At 49.2% G+C, this 17085-nt stretch overlaps 1 protein-coding gene across 1 annotated transcript in view; it reads left to right on the top strand.

Annotated features, from left to right (window-relative positions):
- The window catches only part of ABO (ABO, alpha 1-3-N-acetylgalactosaminyltransferase and alpha 1-3-galactosyltransferase), a 33400-nt gene extending 26939 nt beyond the window's left edge, over window positions 1–6461 (top strand). Inside the window, exon 9 of the mRNA XM_052648294.1 lies at window positions 5063–6461. Coding sequence (XP_052504254.1) covers window positions 5063–5753 — 691 coding nt within the window. The 3' untranslated portion in view covers window positions 5754–6461. The remainder of the gene's footprint in view (window positions 1–5062) is intronic.
- The last annotated feature ends 10624 nt before the right edge of the window (window positions 6462–17085 follow it).

The raw sequence follows: 17085 nt of genomic DNA, 5'->3' as shown, positions 1-17085 counted from the left end.
TCCCTTTTGAACCTCCCTCCCATCTCCCTCCCATCCCACACCCCTCTAGGTTGACACAGAGCCCGTTTGACTTTCCTGAGACGTAGAGAGCAAATTCCCGTTGGCTCTCTAGTTTCCATATGGTAATGTAAGTTTCCACGTTACTCTCTCCGTACATCTCACCCTCTCCCCTTGTCCATAAGTCTATTCCCTGTCTGTTTCTCCACTGCTGTCCTGTAAATAAAGTCTTCAGCACCATTTTTCTAGATTCTGTATATATGCGTTAGAACATGATATCTCTCTTTCTCTTTCTGACTTGCTTCACTCTGTAAAATAGGCTCTAGGTTCCTCCACCTCATTAGGAGCTTCCTCACTGTGGGTGGGGTTCTATCAGTGGCTTGTCAAGGTTTCCTGGTTAGGGAGGCTTGTGTTGGCGTTCTGGTGGGTGGAGCTGGGTTTCTTCTCTCTGGAGTGCAGTGGAGCGACCAGTAATGGGTTATGAGACGTCAAGGGCTTTGGAATAATTTTGAGCTGCCTGTATATTGAAGCTCAGGGGAGTGTTCCTGTGTTGCTGGAGAATTTGAGTGGTATGTCTTGTTTTGGAACTTGTTGGCCCTTGGGTGGAGCTTGGTTTCAGTGTAGGTATGGAGGCATTTGATGAGCTCCCATTGCTTAATGTTCCCTGAATTCAAGAGTTCTCTAATGTTTTCAGGCTTTGGATTTAACCCTCCTGCTTCTGGTCTTCAGTTTTATTTTTACAGTAGCCTCTAGACTTCTCCATCTATACAGCACCGATGATAAAACATCTAGGTTACAGATGAAAAGTTTCTCCACATTGAGGGACACTCAGAGAGGTTCACTGAGTTACAAGGAGAAGAGAAGAGGGAGGGGGTAGTTAGAGGTAACTGGAATGAGATGCGGTGAGATCAAAAGAGGAGAGAGCAAGCTAGCCAGTAGTCACTTCCTTATGTGCGCTCCATAGTCTGGACCGCTCAGAGGTATTTACGGAGTTATACAGGGAAGAGGAGAGGGAGGAAGTAGACAGAGGTGGCCAGGAGGATAAGAGAGAGGAATGAGAAGGAGAGAGACAGATCCTGCCAATAACCAGTTCCTTAGGTGTTCTCCACCGTCTGGAACACACAGAGATTCACAGAGTTGGATAGAGAGGAGAAGGGGGAGAAAAGAGACAGAGGCCACCTGGTGGAGAAAAAGGAGAGTCCAAAGGAGGAGAGAGTGGTCAAGCCTGTAATCTCGCTCTCAGGTAAAGTTGGGTAGTGAAATTTGGGTTTTTAAATGTACAAAATTGACAACAAAAACCGAAGAGCAAAGATTAAAAATCTAGAGTAGAGGTTGGATTTTCAAAAATACAATATTAAAGAAAAGAAGCAGAAGGATAAAGGAAGAAAGAAAAAAAAAAAGAATTATTAAAAGAAACAAACAAACAAAAAAAACAAAAAACCACCAACAACCATCCGAAGGCTATATATGGTGTTTGCCTTAAAAAAAAAAAGAGTCTTTTTTTTTTTCAAATAGTAATAGTAGGTTATAGAAATAAAATTTAGAGGAGAAATAGAAGACTTAACAAAAAAAAAGTTAGAAAAAAAAAAAGAAGAAGAAAAAAAAAAAGAATGATTTTAAAAATAGTAAAAATATATCTGGCCCTTCTCTGATGTTGTGGGCCGTGTGGGATCACTTCCAAGGTGGTTCCCTCTGTTTAACTTCTTCTGTTTGCTGGTTTTTTAGGCTCACTAGTTCAGTGGCGCTGTGGGGAGGGGGGATGCTGCAAACAAATAGCACTGTCGTGTGCACAGTGTCTCAGCCCCGCTTGACCTGTCTCTTCTCGCGGTGCACAAACCGCTCCGGCTCTACGATGCTCAGCCGGGAACCATCTGAGGCCGGCCCTAGGCTGCGTGCACTTCCCCAGTCCAAGCCGCTCAGGTTCGGCGCTCAGGCCGCCCTCAGAGGCACAGATTCGGCTGGAACTGCGCTTTGTGCCCTTCCCAGGTCCGAGTAGCTCAGGAGTTTGGCGAGCGCGATCGCCGCGGCGTGTCACCTTTTCTGCCGCTGCTGCTCAGCTTTCTGGGTGGACCGCTGGCGTCCCCCGTGAGGCAGATTGTGACTGTCCAGCACCCCCAGAAGTCTTAGCAAAGAGGCCTGCTTGCAGTTAGGTAAGGAAAGTCTCTCCGGGTCCGCAATTGCCCCTTTCCAGTCCTTATGGCTCTGGCTGCCTGTCGCCGGCGGGGGATGGTCTGCAGCGGCTTTTTCCGTTCCGTCCTTTGTTCTGTGCTCGGTCCTGGCGGTGTCTTATGTTCGAGCTTTTCGTGCGGTAGCTATCCCACAGTCTGGTTTGCTAGCGCAAGTTAGATCGTTCTGGTTGCGCGTGGGGCGTTCCTGCCCGATTCTTACAAAGCACTGCAGCCCGCGCCTCCCGCGCGTCCCTGCCCTGCCCCCACTTCCCAGTGGCGGATGCAGGCGTCTGTGCTGCTTTTCCGCTGGGGGAGTTACTGTTGGGCTTGTAATCTCTTGGTTTTAATTATTTCTTTATTTTTCCTTCCTGTTATGTTGCCCTCTGTGTTTCCAAGACTCACCACAGACTCGGCAGGGAGAGTGTTTCCTGGTGTTTGGAAACCTCTCTTCTTAAAATTCCCTTCCCAGGACGGAGCTCCCTCCCCACCTCCTTTGTCTCCTTTTTCGTCTTTTATATTTTTTCCTACCTGTTTTTGAAGACAATGTTCTGCTTTTCTGGTTGCCTGATGACCTCTGCCAGCCTACAGAAGTTGTTTTGTGGAGTTTGCTCGGGGTTGAAATGTTCTTTTGAGGAATTTGTGAGGGAGAAAGTGGTCTTCCCGTCCTATTCCTCCGCCATCTTTATGCTGTTCTCCCCTCCACCTCATTAGAACTGACTCAGATGTGATCCTCTTTGTGGCTGAGTAATTTCCCCTCCTTGTCCTTCTTATTGAGCTGTAATTGGCACGTGGTCAGATGGACATGTTCAAGTGCACCGCCTGCCGGGCTTTCACATCTGGTTGCACTGGGGTAAGTGCCAGAAGCTCTGGGGCGTGTCCAGGCTGGGCATGAGTCAGAGGATGGGACGCCCCTCTAGGGTGAACACCGCAGGGGAAGGGTTCCAGGCGGAAGAAGGTGCAGAGGCCTGGGGGAGGATGGATGGTGTGCGTCAGGAACATCAAGGAGCTGGCCTGCCCTGACGGAGGAGAGAGAAGACAAAGGCAGAGCAGATCTCGTAGGGCCTGGTAGACCATTGCAGGATCTTGATTCCTTTTTTTTTTTTTTTTAAGACAAGAAGCCATTTATTTTATTTATTTTTTAAAAGCCCAATGGCATTTTTTTTGAAAATATCTATTTGTTTGGCTGTGTCAGGTCCGAGTTGTGGCACGCACGCTCCTTGCTTTGGTAGGTGGGCTCCAGAGTGCTCGGGCTGAGTGGCATGTGGAATCTTAGCTCTGCAGGCAGGGATCAAACCCGTGGGCCCTTCATTGGAAGGAGGATTTCTACCCACTGGACCACCAGGGAAGTCCCAGAAGCCACTTATTCTATACCCAGCAGTCGGTAGCTCTTGGCCCCCCACCCCTGCGTCGCCTCCCCTCCCCACTCTCCCCACTGGTGAGCACCAGCCTGTTGTGTGTATCTGTGAGTCTGTCTCTTGTCTTAGATTCATTTGTTTGCTTTATTTACATTGAACACCACAGGGAATGTTGTTGTTCGGTTGCTAAGTCTTGCCCGACTCTTTGTGACCCCGTGGACTGCAGCACACCAGGCTTCCCTGTCCTTCACTGTCTCCTAGAGCTTGCTCATACTCATGTCCATCAAGTCGGTGATGCCATCCAACCATCTCATCCTCGGTCGTCCCCTTCTCCTCCTGCCTTCAGTCTTTCCCAGCATCAGGGTCTTTTCCAGTGAGTCAGCTCTTCGTATCAGGTGGCCAAAGTATTGGAGCTTCAGCTTCAGTCCTTCCAATGAACATTCAGAGTTGATTTCCTTTAGGATTGATTGGTTTGATCTCCTTGCAGCCCAAGGAGCCCAAAGACTCAAGAATCTTCTCCAACACCACAATTCAAAAGCATCAGTTCTTCGGTGCTGAGCCTTCTTTATGATCCAATTTTATAGCCAATATTTTACAATACCTTTAAAAGGAGTATAATCTATATAAATTTGGGATGACTATTTTGTACTCCTGAAACTAATATAATATTGTAAATCAACTATACCTCAATTAAAAAAAAAGACAAGAAGCCATTGGATGGTCCTGAGCTGGGAGACAGCCATCATTTGGATACTATCAATCATTTGAATTTTTGCCAAACTTATGGATTAATCAAATATCTTATGGTTGGGAACATTTGCTCAACACCAAATAATCTGAACCCCTCCTCTCACTAGCCAGTCAGGGTCTGTTACTGTAATGTTTAGCTAGTGGAATGGCGATGGTTTTGTTTCAGATTTTTAATTTTGGTAAAAGCCATGTAGGGCTTTCCCAGCGATGCAGTGGCAGAGAATCCGCTTATCAATGCAGGAGCCTTGAGGACTCGAGTTCGATCCCTGCATTGGGAAGATCCCTTGGAGGAGGAAATGGCAACCCACTCCAGTATTCTCACCTGGAAAATTTCATGGACAGAGAAACCTGGTGGGCTACAGTCCATGGGGTCGAAAAGAGTCATGGCACCACTGAACACACACAACTCACAAAATGCACATAATATAAGATTTACCAGCTTAACTATTTTTAAGTGTACACTTCAGCACACATTTCAGTGTACACACTGAAGATGTGGTACCGCCGCCAGAACGGTTCTCATCTTGCAAAACTAAAATTTCTGTGCCGATTAAACACTCGCTGCTGGTTCCCCACTCCCTCAGTGTCTGGCAACCACCCTTCTATTTCTGTGTCTAAGGCACCTTATCCACGTGGAATCACACAGTACTTGACTTTTTGTGGTTGGCTTATTTCACTTCGCATAACATCCTCAAAGTATGGCTAAGGTTTCACAAACTGTTTTTGCCCAAGGGGACTCTTCTGCCGGCTGTTTGATTCTAACACCCACCCTCTCCTTCCTGTTGGATTTAGATACGTGGTCTTCCTGCGGCTCTTCCTGGAGACGGCGGAGAAGTACTTCATGGTGGGACACAAGGTCACCTACTACGTCTTCACCGACCGGCCGGCGGATGTGCCCCAGATCGCCCTCCGGGCCGGGAGGCAGGTGGTGGTCCTCCACGTCGGGAGCTACAGACGCTGGCAGGACATTTCCATGCATCGGATGGAGATGATCAGCAACTTCTCGCGGCAGCGCTTCCTCCACGAGGTGGACTACCTGGTGTGCCTGGACGTGGACATGAAGTTCAGCGACCACGTGGGCGTGGAGATCCTGGCGCCGCTCTTCGGGACCCTGCACCCCGGGTTCTACGCCGCCGACCGCCAGTCCTTCACCTATGAGCGCCGGCCCCTGTCTCGAGCCTACATCCCGAGAGACGAGGGTGACTTCTACTACGCGGGAGGCTTTTTTGGGGGGTCGGTCCCTGAGGTTTACTGGCTCACCACGGCCTGTCACCAGGCCATGACGGCCGACCAGGCCCAGGGCATCGAGGCCGTGTGGCACGATGAGAGCCACCTGAACCGGTACCTGCTGTCGCACAAGCCCAGCAAGGTGCTGTCCCCCGAGTACCTGTGGGACGAGCGGATGCTGCAGAGGCCGCCCTTACTCCGGAAGCTGCGCTACGTGGCCGTGCCCAAGAACCACGGAGAGATTCGGAACCGATGAGAACGTACTTGCCAAGAAAGTCCGTGGGTATCAGACCGCAGTGCATGTCAGTGGTTCACCCCTCTTGATGAGGGGTTGGCCAAAGGCTTGATGGAACCACTGAGAACGTACTTTTCAAGAAAGTCCGTGGAAATCGGGCCGCACCTCATGTCAGTGGTTCTACCCTCTCCATAAGGGATTGGCCAAAGGCTTGACACGGGTAAAGCCATTGGCTTACTTCGTCTTCTGGAGGGAACTCCACTGGGCAGACAAAGCCGGCCCTGCAGTCTTCATTCCCTCCTCATCCCGCCTCGTCTTTCAGTGTGACTCGTCCTCCAAGGGCTTGACAAGATCACCTTCCGGGGATGCTTTCTTTGGTTCTCTCTTCTTCCAGTCATTGAAGGGAATTTCTCCTTCCTCTGACGAAACAACAACAGAAAGAACTGTATCTTCATGAAGCGCTAAGGATATACTTTTGGCAGTGTCTGCCTTTCTGCCTACCTTACCCACTGGCCTTGCCCATTGTGATGTGGGATGCTGAGGATGGAGATCAAGATGTCTCCATCTTTTTGTCCATCAGCACACACCTCAGTGCCTGATGCCCAGGGGCTTTCAAAACTGTTTGCATTTAAATGTCAGGAAGGGACTTCCCTGGTACCCATCCAGTGGTTAAGAGGTTGCCTACCAATGCTGCGGACACAAGCTGGATCCCTGATCCCGGAGCTAAGATCCCACATGCTGTGGGGCCACGGCTACTGACCTGGCGTGCTAGAGCCAACAAGAGAGGCTACCTAAAGGAGTAGCCCCTACTTGCTGCAACTAGAGAAAGACCCAGAGATCACGCGCAGCAAGGGAGAGGCTGTGTGCCACAACGGAGACCCAGTGCAGTCAAAAATAGATCAATGAATTAAAAAAATAAATTAAAAATCAAATTAAAAGTAAATGCATAAATTTAAGGAACTCTTTGTTTTGCAGTTTCTTTTTTTTCCCCCCAAACTTTATTTAAATTTTTTATTTTGTCCTGGGGAATAGCAGATTAACAATGTTGTAGTTTCAGGTGAAAAGGAAGGGACTCGGGTACATACACATGTATCCGTTCTCCCCCAGACCCTCCTCCTCCCATCCAGGCTGCCACACAACACTGAGCAGGGCAACGCTTTTTTTTCTTAACTAATTTTTTGGGGGAGGACAGTGCTGCACTTCGCTGCTTGCAAGATCTTGGCTCCCCATCAGGGCTTGCATCCAGTTCCTCGGCAGTGAAAGTTTGGAGTCCTAACTTCTGGGCCACCAGGGAATTCCCTACACGTCAGGGACTCCTGAAAGCCTACTTCACCATGTGTGACGGGGGGAGGCCCAGCCTGGAAACACCTCCGGCTTTGGTTTGCTTGTATTGGCAACTTGTTGCTTTGGGTTGTCTGTCTTTTTCTTATTGATCTGCAGGTGTCTGTTAGTATTTTAGATGTTAGCACTTCTAGTAGACACATGTTAAAAATATCTTCTTCCAGTTTTTAGGTTGCCATTTCAACTCTTCTAATGTAGGTAAATTTTAGAAATCATCCCCTGCTTTGAAATCACCCAAATAGCCTTCTGGTTATTCTCTGAAAGCTTTTATGTTCTTGCCTCATACTTAGGTCTTTGAAAGTGAAAGTCACTCAGTCCTGTCTGACTCTTTGCAACCCCATGATGGAATTCTTCAGGCCAGAATACTGGAGTGGGTAGCCTTTCCCTTCTCCAGGAGATCTTCCCAACCCAAGGGTCAAACCCAGGTCTCCCGCATTGCAGGCAAACCCTTTACCAGCTGAGCCACCGGGGAGGACCTAAGATTAAAGACTTAGGGCCTAATCTCCTGGAATTGCCTTGTGTGTGATCTTAATGTAAGGGCCCATTTTAGCTTTTCTTCCTCTGGGTAATCATTATCTGAACACCACTTATTGAAAATGTGTTTGAAAACTTATTGAAAAGCTCTCTTCCCTACTGACTTGCAGTGTCATTGGTCACAGGACATCAAGCGTCCGTATGTGTGTTTTGGGGGCTCTTGGTCTGCGTGCCACTGGTCTGTCTGTCGCTATCATCTTAGTCACTCTAGGTTTATACGTAGATGTTGGGCTCTGACCGGGCAAGCCTTCCCACCTGGTTTCTCAAGAAAGTCTTGACCGCTCCTGGCCTGTTGCATTGCATCTAAATTTTAAACTCTTTTGTCAAATTGTACCAAGGAGCCTTCTGGGCTTTTTGAAAAATCAGAATTATGTTGGCGATATTTGGCATCTTTTCAATAATTGGGATAGCCCAAAGTAAGAACAAATCTCTCCGTTTATTTAGGTCTTCTTTAATATCTTTCAATAATTTCACAGGTTTCCCCATAAAGGTCTTCCAAATCTTTTTTTAAAGATTCAGAAATCTTTAAACACTTCAAGGTTTTTAAAATCTGTTTTTCTCAACATTTTATTTTGAGAAATTTTAAGCATACAAAAAATGTAAGAAATTGTACAGTGAATATTCACATCAGTTCTGTTCAGTTCAGTTCAGTCGCTCAGTCGTGTCCGACTCTTTGCGACCCCATGAATCGCAGCACGCCAGGCCTCCTTGTCTGCCACCAACTCCCGGAGTTCACTCAAACTCATGTCCATCAAATTGGTGATGCCATCCAGCCATCTCATCCTCAGTCGTCCCCTTCTCCTCCTGCCCCCAATCCCTCCCAGCATCAGAGTCTTTTCCAATGAGTCAGCTCTTCGCATGAGGTGGCCAAAGTATTGGAGTTTCAGCTTTAGCATCATTTCTTCCAAAGAACACCCAGGGCTGATCTCCTTTAGAATGGACTGGTTGGATCTCCTTGCAGTCCCAGTGACTCTGAAGAGTCTTCTCCAACACCACAGTTCAAACGCATCAATATTCACATACCTATCGCCTAAATGCTACCGTTAACGTTTTGCTGTGTACTGTGATTGTACCACTCATATATGTCATCCATCTGTCTGTTAATGCCTTCATCCACCCGTCCACCCGCCCGTCCGCCCGTCCACTCAGGAAGATGCATTTCCTGTTTCTTCATGTGTCTACTCATTCTTCATTGTCTGCTAGACATCGTGATCATTTGTTGTGGAGTGAGTTTCTTTTAGAGTCTTTAGGGAAAGGTTAACTCTTTTGTTGTAGGAGGTAGGAACTTGGGTGGCTCCAAATCTCAGGCTCTCTCTCCTCTGTGGTGGGTGGGCCGCAGCTCGATTCTTCAATTCCTCTTCTAGAGTCCGCTCGGTGGCTCGACGTCTACCCTACACGTGACTAGTCCACACATCAGCCAAGGACTTGGCTGAGGTCACACGTAGGATTCAGGGCTCCTTCTCTCTGTCCCTCTCATTTCTGGTATGTTCCCTTGTAGTTTCCAGCTGCTGTGGCCACCCCAGACTTGTCTCCTTGTTCCTCAAACAAGTAAGATGTGAATGTTTTTCTTTGTTGAGTTTTGGTTGCACGTTGCTGATGGGCTTGTGGCTTTGGACTCACAGCTGTAAGTAAAGGAATCGCTCCGATGTTATCTCTTTTTCCCAGTGAAGATTTTCCTTCCAGATCTTCACTTTTCATCACTTTCTAAAGGCTTCAGGTAGTTTTGTAAAAAAATGTATATTTTGGCTAAAGTTTACAGTTATCATGTCCAAGAAGGCGAGTCATCTATGAACTACTCATCCACTACTAAAAGCGGAACTCCCTAATTTTCTTTTATATACACTGCCCATGGGTAGTAAGTTTCATTTCTAGGCATTTAATGGTTTTTATGGCTATGATGAGTGGTTTTATTCCTATCACCAGGGTCAGCAAGCTTTTTCTGTGAAGGGTCAAATAGTGAATGTTTTAGGGCTTATGGGTCATTCAGCCCCTGTCGTAACTAATTTAACTCTGCACTTGGTGCAAAAGCAGCCATAAGTACATAAACAAATGAGTTTTCTTTCTAAAGACACGCAGCGGGATAGATTTAGTCCACGCGCCATAATTTGCTGGTCCCTGCTATCACATTTGTCAATTAGTTATTACTGGTGTGCAGTGCATGAGAAAGCTACTCATGATTATACAGTGTCTATATCACGCATCTGGTTATATTATTAGACTCTTTTACGAGTCTTAGCAGGCTTTCTTCCGATTGATTCTCTTGAGTTTTCTAGGCAGATCATCACATCAGTGGTTAATAATAATAAAAATAATAATGCTTTTATTTATTTCTTCTAGTAGCCCTGTTGACTTTCTCTTTTCATTCCCTTCTGATACCTGGCCAGCTCTCAGGGTCATGATGAACAGGAAGGCCCATCTGGGTCTCGGTGCTCCGAGACCGGCTCATTTAGGGCACGTGGCCACTGAGCTGCGTCTTGCTCCCTGTTCTTGGTTTCCTCCGTTTGGCAACAAGTTGGGAGAAATGTGTCCTCGGGTCAGCTGTTCCCCAGGTGTCCTCCGACAGGAATGCTGGGATTTGTGCAGCCCCCAAACCACTCTTCCCTGGATTCCACACACATCTCTGCACAGGACATCCACCCAGGTGGTCTGTACCATCTCTGGGTGGTCCCGCGGTGTGGGCTCCACCAGGAGCTCCTTGGGCAGCAGCCCCTCCTGTGGGGTGACTACGTCATGGCCTCATGGGACAGGGCTTGGTGTCCTGGGCCACCTCCCAAAGCTCTTGTGCCCGGTGTTCACATCTCTGGCCAGGCTGGTTTTATTTCCTCCTTTGACCCAAAGGTCCTCAGAAGAGCAATTTCCCCCCATTTTGAGGGCGTGGTTTGGTTTCCCTGTGGTACAGCCTTCACTTGTTCATGTCTGGATTCGCTGTATTTCAGTCCAAGCACTTGTTCAGCACCATTAGTCTTCCTGCTGGTTGGTTTCCTTCCAGGTGTGTACACACAGCAGTGTGTCTCTGAAATCAGAATCATGGTGTGTCTCTGAAATCAGAATCATGTAAGGAGCTATGTGTTTACTTTGGTGATATCCCCTGCCAGCCAGTTGGTAATAAACCGATTTAACTATTTATTCATTGTCCCTGACCTGCTGATTCTGGGGTGTGTGTGTGTGTGTGTGTAAGCCTAAGTTTACTCACACTCAGTCTACTTACCTCTAAGTCACCATTGTACTTGCTGTTATTCTTTATTTTACTCCCCGCGAGTCTTTATTTTTCTTTTGCTCCTCCTTTTTCCTTTTCCTAGTTTTTGCAGGACGCCCAGAGCAACACCGAACAGTGACTGTTAGAAGAAATACTCCCCAGGGCTTCCCTGGTGGCTCAGTGGTAAAGAACCTGCCTGCCAATGCGGGAGACTCGGGTTCGATCCCAGATCAGGGCAGATCCCACGCGCAGCAGAGCAACTAAGCCGTGTGCCACAGCTGCTGAGCCTGGGCTCTCGAGCCCGGGAACCGCAGCTCCTGAGCCCACGTGCCTCAGCCGTGAAGCCTGCACGCATAGAGCCTGCGCACACGGCAAGAGAGGGCACAGCAATGAGAGGTCCACACGCCGCAACCAGAGAGTAAGCCCCAGACACAAGTAAAGAAAAGCCGCGCGACAACAGAGACCTAGCATAGCCGTGAATAGATAGATAGATAAACACACTGTAAAAAAGAAGACTCCCTGTCCCTCCAAGTGTCCCTCTCTGCTTTGCTGTTGCTTAAACAACAGTGACACTGTTACATCATCTCGGGAAGGTAGACATCTGAGACCGAGGTGTTGGTTGGTTGGGTTGGTTCCCTCTGAGGCCATCAAGCAAGTTCTGCTCCATTCCTCTCCCTGCCTTCTAGTGATTTGCTGCTGATCTTTGGGGTTCCTTGGATTGCAGATGTTGAACCGCCGCCCACCTCTGCCTTCATCCTCGAGTATCCTCACTGTGTGCATGCCCAGCCCTTCTCGAGCAGAAAAGAATTCATGGACTAGAGCACAGCAAAGTCTTTCATCAAAAATAGCTCAATGGGGACTTCCCTGGTGGTCCACTGGCTAAGACTCCATGAGCCCAATGTGGGGGTCCTGGGTTCGATCCCTGGTCAGGGAACTAGATCCTGCACGCTGCGATGAGGATCAAAGACGATTTGTGCCACTGCTAAATCCTAGGACAGCCAAGTAAATTAACTAATTTTAAAAAGCTTGATGAACAAATCATCTCTCGAGATTTAAAAAAAGAGAACAAATCTGAGCTTCACCATCCCTTCATTTTTAGCGTGGTTTCCTTCTCCCTCTTTCTTTCCATCATTCTGGTACCTTGAACTGGGCTTCTTAGGTGGCACAAGGGTAAAGAATCCACCTGCCGGTGTAGGAGACTCGTGTTTGATCTCCAGGAGAAAGAAATGGCAACCCACTCTTGTATTCTTGCCTGGTAAATCCCATGGTCAGAGGAGCCCGGCAGGCTACAGTCCACGGGGTCACAAACAAGTCAGACACAGCTTAGCAACTGAACAACACATCTCGAAGGACGTTGTCCCGAGGGCCTGTCACACTCTGATGTGCTAAACGCACACTCCCTTGGTCTTAAATAAAAACTGTGATTCAAAACAACCTCCTCAGACTGCTTGCAACCAAACTGTCACCCCCAAGACTTTGCCATGGGGAAATTCTGGGACTTCCCTGCTGGGGTGCAGGTGGGGGGGCATCTCATATTTCTTACTGTAACTGGGGTGTTAGTGGTGATTCATCGTAGGAACCAGAGTTCGTTGTTATTTCAAGATAACTTCTCTTTATTAAATTTAGAATTCCTGAACTGTAAGTTCCCTTGCCCAATTCAATGGATTTTGAGTTTTGTCAACTTGTTTTGTAATCTACTGTGATATATAATTTCTCTCTCTCTCATACCATTAATATAAGTGAATTCCAAAGACTATTTCTGAATTTAATTATCCTCACAAACCTGAAGTAAATTGTACTTGGCCATGGCATATTATTTCAGCATAATGATTTATTATTTATATCATATTCACCAGTAAGATTGATTTGTGGTTCCCTTTTGGAATCTTCCCAGTAAAATTGTTATTGTGAGCGATATAGTCTGAAAGTGAAAGTGTTAGTTGCTCAGTCATGTCCGACTCTGTGACCCCATGGACTGTAGCCCGGAAGGCTCCTCTGTCCATGGAATTCTCCAGGCAAGAGTACTGAAGTGGGTTGTCATTCCCTTCTCCAGGGGATATTCCTGAGCCAGGAATCAAAGCCAGGTCTCCCGCACTGCAGGCGGGTTCCTTACTGCCTGAGCCACTAGGGACGCCCTCAGACGGTCCAGTAGGCTGAACTGAAAACTTCCTTATTTTTGAGGCTCAGAGATATTTGAATAATCTTGGACTTTGGATTTGCTTCTATGATGTATGGTGGTAAATATTTGACGAGCTTTTCTATTTTCTCCTAATTCCTTCTGTTGTAATTTATTCAAGTTTTCCATCTCAAGTCAATTTTGATCATTTATATTTTCATGTGGTTTTGATTTTATGCTTATTTTTTCCTTTAACTTTACTCTTCTTTTTTTTTAGCACCCTTCTTGAGTAGGGTGCTTGGTTACCAGGGTCATTTATTTTGAATGATACTTGTTTCTAAGAAAAGCATATGGTTTCAACTTTCCACTTGAGGAGAGCATAAGTTCTGTCTCTGGGACCTTTACAGCCAGGGTCTGCATTGTCACTCATTTTGAAAGAGAACATTTCATGCAAACATGAGCACAATAAAGGACAGACGCGGCCAGGACCTAACAGAAGAAGAGTAAGAAAGGGTGGCAAGAACACACAAAACTATAAAAAATAGGTCTTAGTGACCGGGAGAGCCATAATGGTGCAGTCACTCACGTAGAGCCAGACATCCTGGAGGGTGAAGTCACGTGGGTCTTAGGAAGCAGTGCTGCAAACAAAGATAGATGAGGTGATGGAATTCCAGCTGAGCTATTTAAACTCCTAAAAGGTGATGCTGTTAAAGTGCTGCACTCAACATGCCAACAAATTTGGAAAACTCAGCAGTGGCCACATGCCTCGAAAATGTCAGTTTTCATTCCAACCCCAAAGAAGGGCAATGCCAAAGAATGCTCAAAACACCGTACACTCTGAAATAGTCTGATTTTTCTCCTTTGTAGTTTAAAGTTATTTGAAGACTCACTAACGCTTTGTGAGTTGAAGCAGTGAGTCTTGCTTCTTGTCATCACGCCTTAGGTCTTTGTCTCTAGATATACTGCTGTTGTTCACTCCTGTCCAACTCTTTGTGACCCGAGGACTGTAGCCCCCAGGCTCCTCTGTCCGTGGGATTCTCCAGGCAAGAATACTGGAGCGGGTTGCCATTTCCCTCTCCAGGGGATCTTTCTGACCCAGGGATCGAACCCACGTCTCCTGCTTGGCAGGTGATTCTTTATCACTGAGGCAGTTGGGAATCCCTTCCAGATGCATAGTTTTACAGAAAGAACAAAAGGAGCAGCACAGTGCTAACTTTGCTGTACTGATGTGACATTCACTTTTTGTGGGTAATGCAACCCAGAGTGGTTTCCCCTGCCCTTGGACATGGCACGCCACACTGGTGACTGATATGAGCCAGTGGCTGCCACAGAGAGAGGTGGCAGTGATCGCCTGGAAAACGGGCTGGAGGGAGATATGGGGGAGTGATGGAAATATTCTCATCCTGTTACAGGCGATTAAAGGGTATATTGCAATTGCCAAACATATTTGGTGTGTTCAGTGTATGTAAATTATATTGCAATTAAAATACCGGAACAATCCCTGCTTGTCAGTTACAGCATCCCACGTATTTGGATTCCATTCGTTTCCCTGGACTTCATAACAAAGTGCTACCAATTGGGTGCCTTAAAACAACGGAGAAGGAAATGGCAACCCACTCCGGTATTCTTGCCTGGGAAGTTCCATGGACAGAGGAGCCTGGTGAGCTAAAGTCCATGGGATCACAAGAGATCCATTTGTCCTCACAGTTCTGAAGGATAGAGTCTGGGGTCATGGAGTCAGCAGGCCTGCGAAATATAGACACTCACAGTTACTTACGCAGCGTGTGAGCCAGGACCGGTGATCCCTGATCGCATCGTGGGTTCCCCACACTGTCCAGCGCCGTCAGGAGCCGCCGGCCAACCTCATTATGCTCGTTAGTTTGACAGGAATGTCCCAGAGGATCAAATACATGATCATCCAGAGCTTGCCTCTTACACAGACATGACTGGGGCCCCGGTGGGCTGTTTTGTACATCCTGCTTGCCCATCACTGTGTCAGAGCTTCTTCACTATTGGAAATGGAAGCATCAGAGCATTTCCACCGAATCAGATTCGGGAACCTTACCTGAAATCCCAGAGCCAATCCATAAACTCGCCCTTAAGATTCTCTTCCTCCAGAGTCATCCAAGCACAGAGTGTGTATTAACCTGGGTTCTCTAGACAAACAGACCCAGTAAGATATGCATATTTATGGACAGAGATTCATTCTTAGGAATCGGGTGATGTGATTTTGGAGGCTGGCAAGTCTCAAATCTGCAGGTGGGCCAGCGGGCTGGAGGCCGAGAAGAGCTGGTGCTGCAGCTTGAGTCTGAAGGCATTCTAGGCGCACAGCTCCCGCCTCCTAGAGGGCCCTCTGTCTGCTTCCTCAACGGCCTTCAACCAACCGGGTGCGGCCCACCCCCATTCTGGAGGGTGGTCTTCACTGATGAAGCCTGGAACATGGCAGGGACGAGGTAACATGTGCTCAGTGAAGGAAAGAGAGAATGAAACCACAGAGGCAGGAGTCTACTCCAGATGAGCCTTTCCTGGGGGTGAGGACCGGCACCGGCCCTGGATGGTGGCATGGAGGCCTTCCAGCTGTCCGTCCAGCACTGAGCCTCCTTCACCTGCGCTGTGCTGACCTCCTGGACCTCCTTCATATGATGCTGCCTGTTCCTGGGGGCAGGGCTGCAGGAGGGGCCCCTGAGGAGGGACGTCCTGGACCCTGGACCCTGCGGGACCGTGAGCTCATGCCTGACTCTGCGACGCCGTGGACTGTAGCCTGCCAGGCTCCTCCGCCCATGAGATTCTCCAGGCAAGAAAACTGGAGTGGGTTGCCATTTCCTCCTCCAGGGCGTCTTCCCCACCCACGGACCGAGCCCGCCTCTCTTAAAGTCATCTGCGTTGGTAGGCGGTTCTTGATCACTGGCGCCCCCTGCAGGTGGCTCGTACATTCCAGGCACCCAGCAAGAGGCCCAACAGGTATTTCTCGGGTGAGTCTCCCAACAACCCATCAGGCTGGCCCAGTGATTTCCCTATTTCACAGACAGGGCAACTGAGGCTTAGAGCCTTGCCTGAGGCACCAGCTACAAAGAGGCTGAGCTGGAGTTAGAACCCCCCGTCCCCGACTTGGATCATTCCTGACTGCTGTCCCACACTGGGGGCCTCCTGGCGCTCAGGGGTCCTGGCTTCCCTGCGGGCCACACCCTCCTGGCCTTGAGCTTCCTGTGAAATCGGGGGTCAGAGCCACGCCTCTGTCTGGGGCTGGCAGTGACGGCTGAGGAATGGCCACCAGCCCTGCGTGCTGTGGGCTCTCCCAGTACCCAGACCAGCCTATCCCCACCAGAGGACGAGGTTACTCTCTGGGCACCAGGACCAACGACTCGGAACGTCAGAGCCCAGAGGTCCCTCCTGTAGCATCTGGCTGCAGCTTCAATGTCAGGTGGGCCCTGAGGGGTCTAACAGGCACTGGGTTCAAATCCTGCCTCGGTCATTCTGTAGGGCGCAGAGGGGGCAAGTCTCTCTCTAAGCCTCAGTTTCCTCATCAGTGAAATGGGGGCAGTAATCCCTCCTGGGCCGGGGCCTGTCCTGCCTCTCGCGCCCCCAGTGACCCACAGGCCCATGAAGTCCTGGGTATGAGAATGCGTGAATCCAGCCCAGCCTGGTCGCGGTCCCGGGTCTCCACCCTGGGTGACTGTGGCAGGACCCACTCTGAGGCGCGCGCACCGCCGGCCTGCGGGGCTGCCGGGCCTCGTGTCCACGGCCAGGCACGCACACCGGCCCGAGGGCAGCGCGTGCGCGTGACGCCGCCCCGCCGCGCCCGCCGTGCTCCCGGCGCAGGTGATCCAGCCAACGGCTCTGCGACCCCCGCGTCTCCCGGGCCCTGGGATCACCCCGGCCCACCGAGCCGGCCACAGGGTGCTGGCGCGGTAGGTTGCCATCGTCGGGAGAGGAAAGTCGCCGAACAACCACCCCCACCCCTCTGTCCTGGCAGCCAGACGCCATCCCGGGGCCCAGCTCAGCGCGTGGCCGCAGCGGACGTCTACTCCGGAGAGAAAGGACAGGCCACCCCACCCCTCCTCGTCTACGCCCTGTCCTGGCCCCCCGTCTTCTGGAAGGACCCATGGAGGGGGGTGCCCACCGCCCTAATGGGTGAGGGTTGAGAGGCAGTTCCTGCTATGAGGGAG

Source organism: Budorcas taxicolor, chromosome 11, assembly GCF_023091745.1.
Source record: "Budorcas taxicolor isolate Tak-1 chromosome 11, Takin1.1, whole genome shotgun sequence".
NCBI classification, from domain to species: Eukaryota; Metazoa; Chordata; class Mammalia; order Artiodactyla; family Bovidae; genus Budorcas; species Budorcas taxicolor.
Note: the sequence above shows the minus strand (reverse complement) of the source record. Positions and strands in the feature narration are given on the sequence as shown.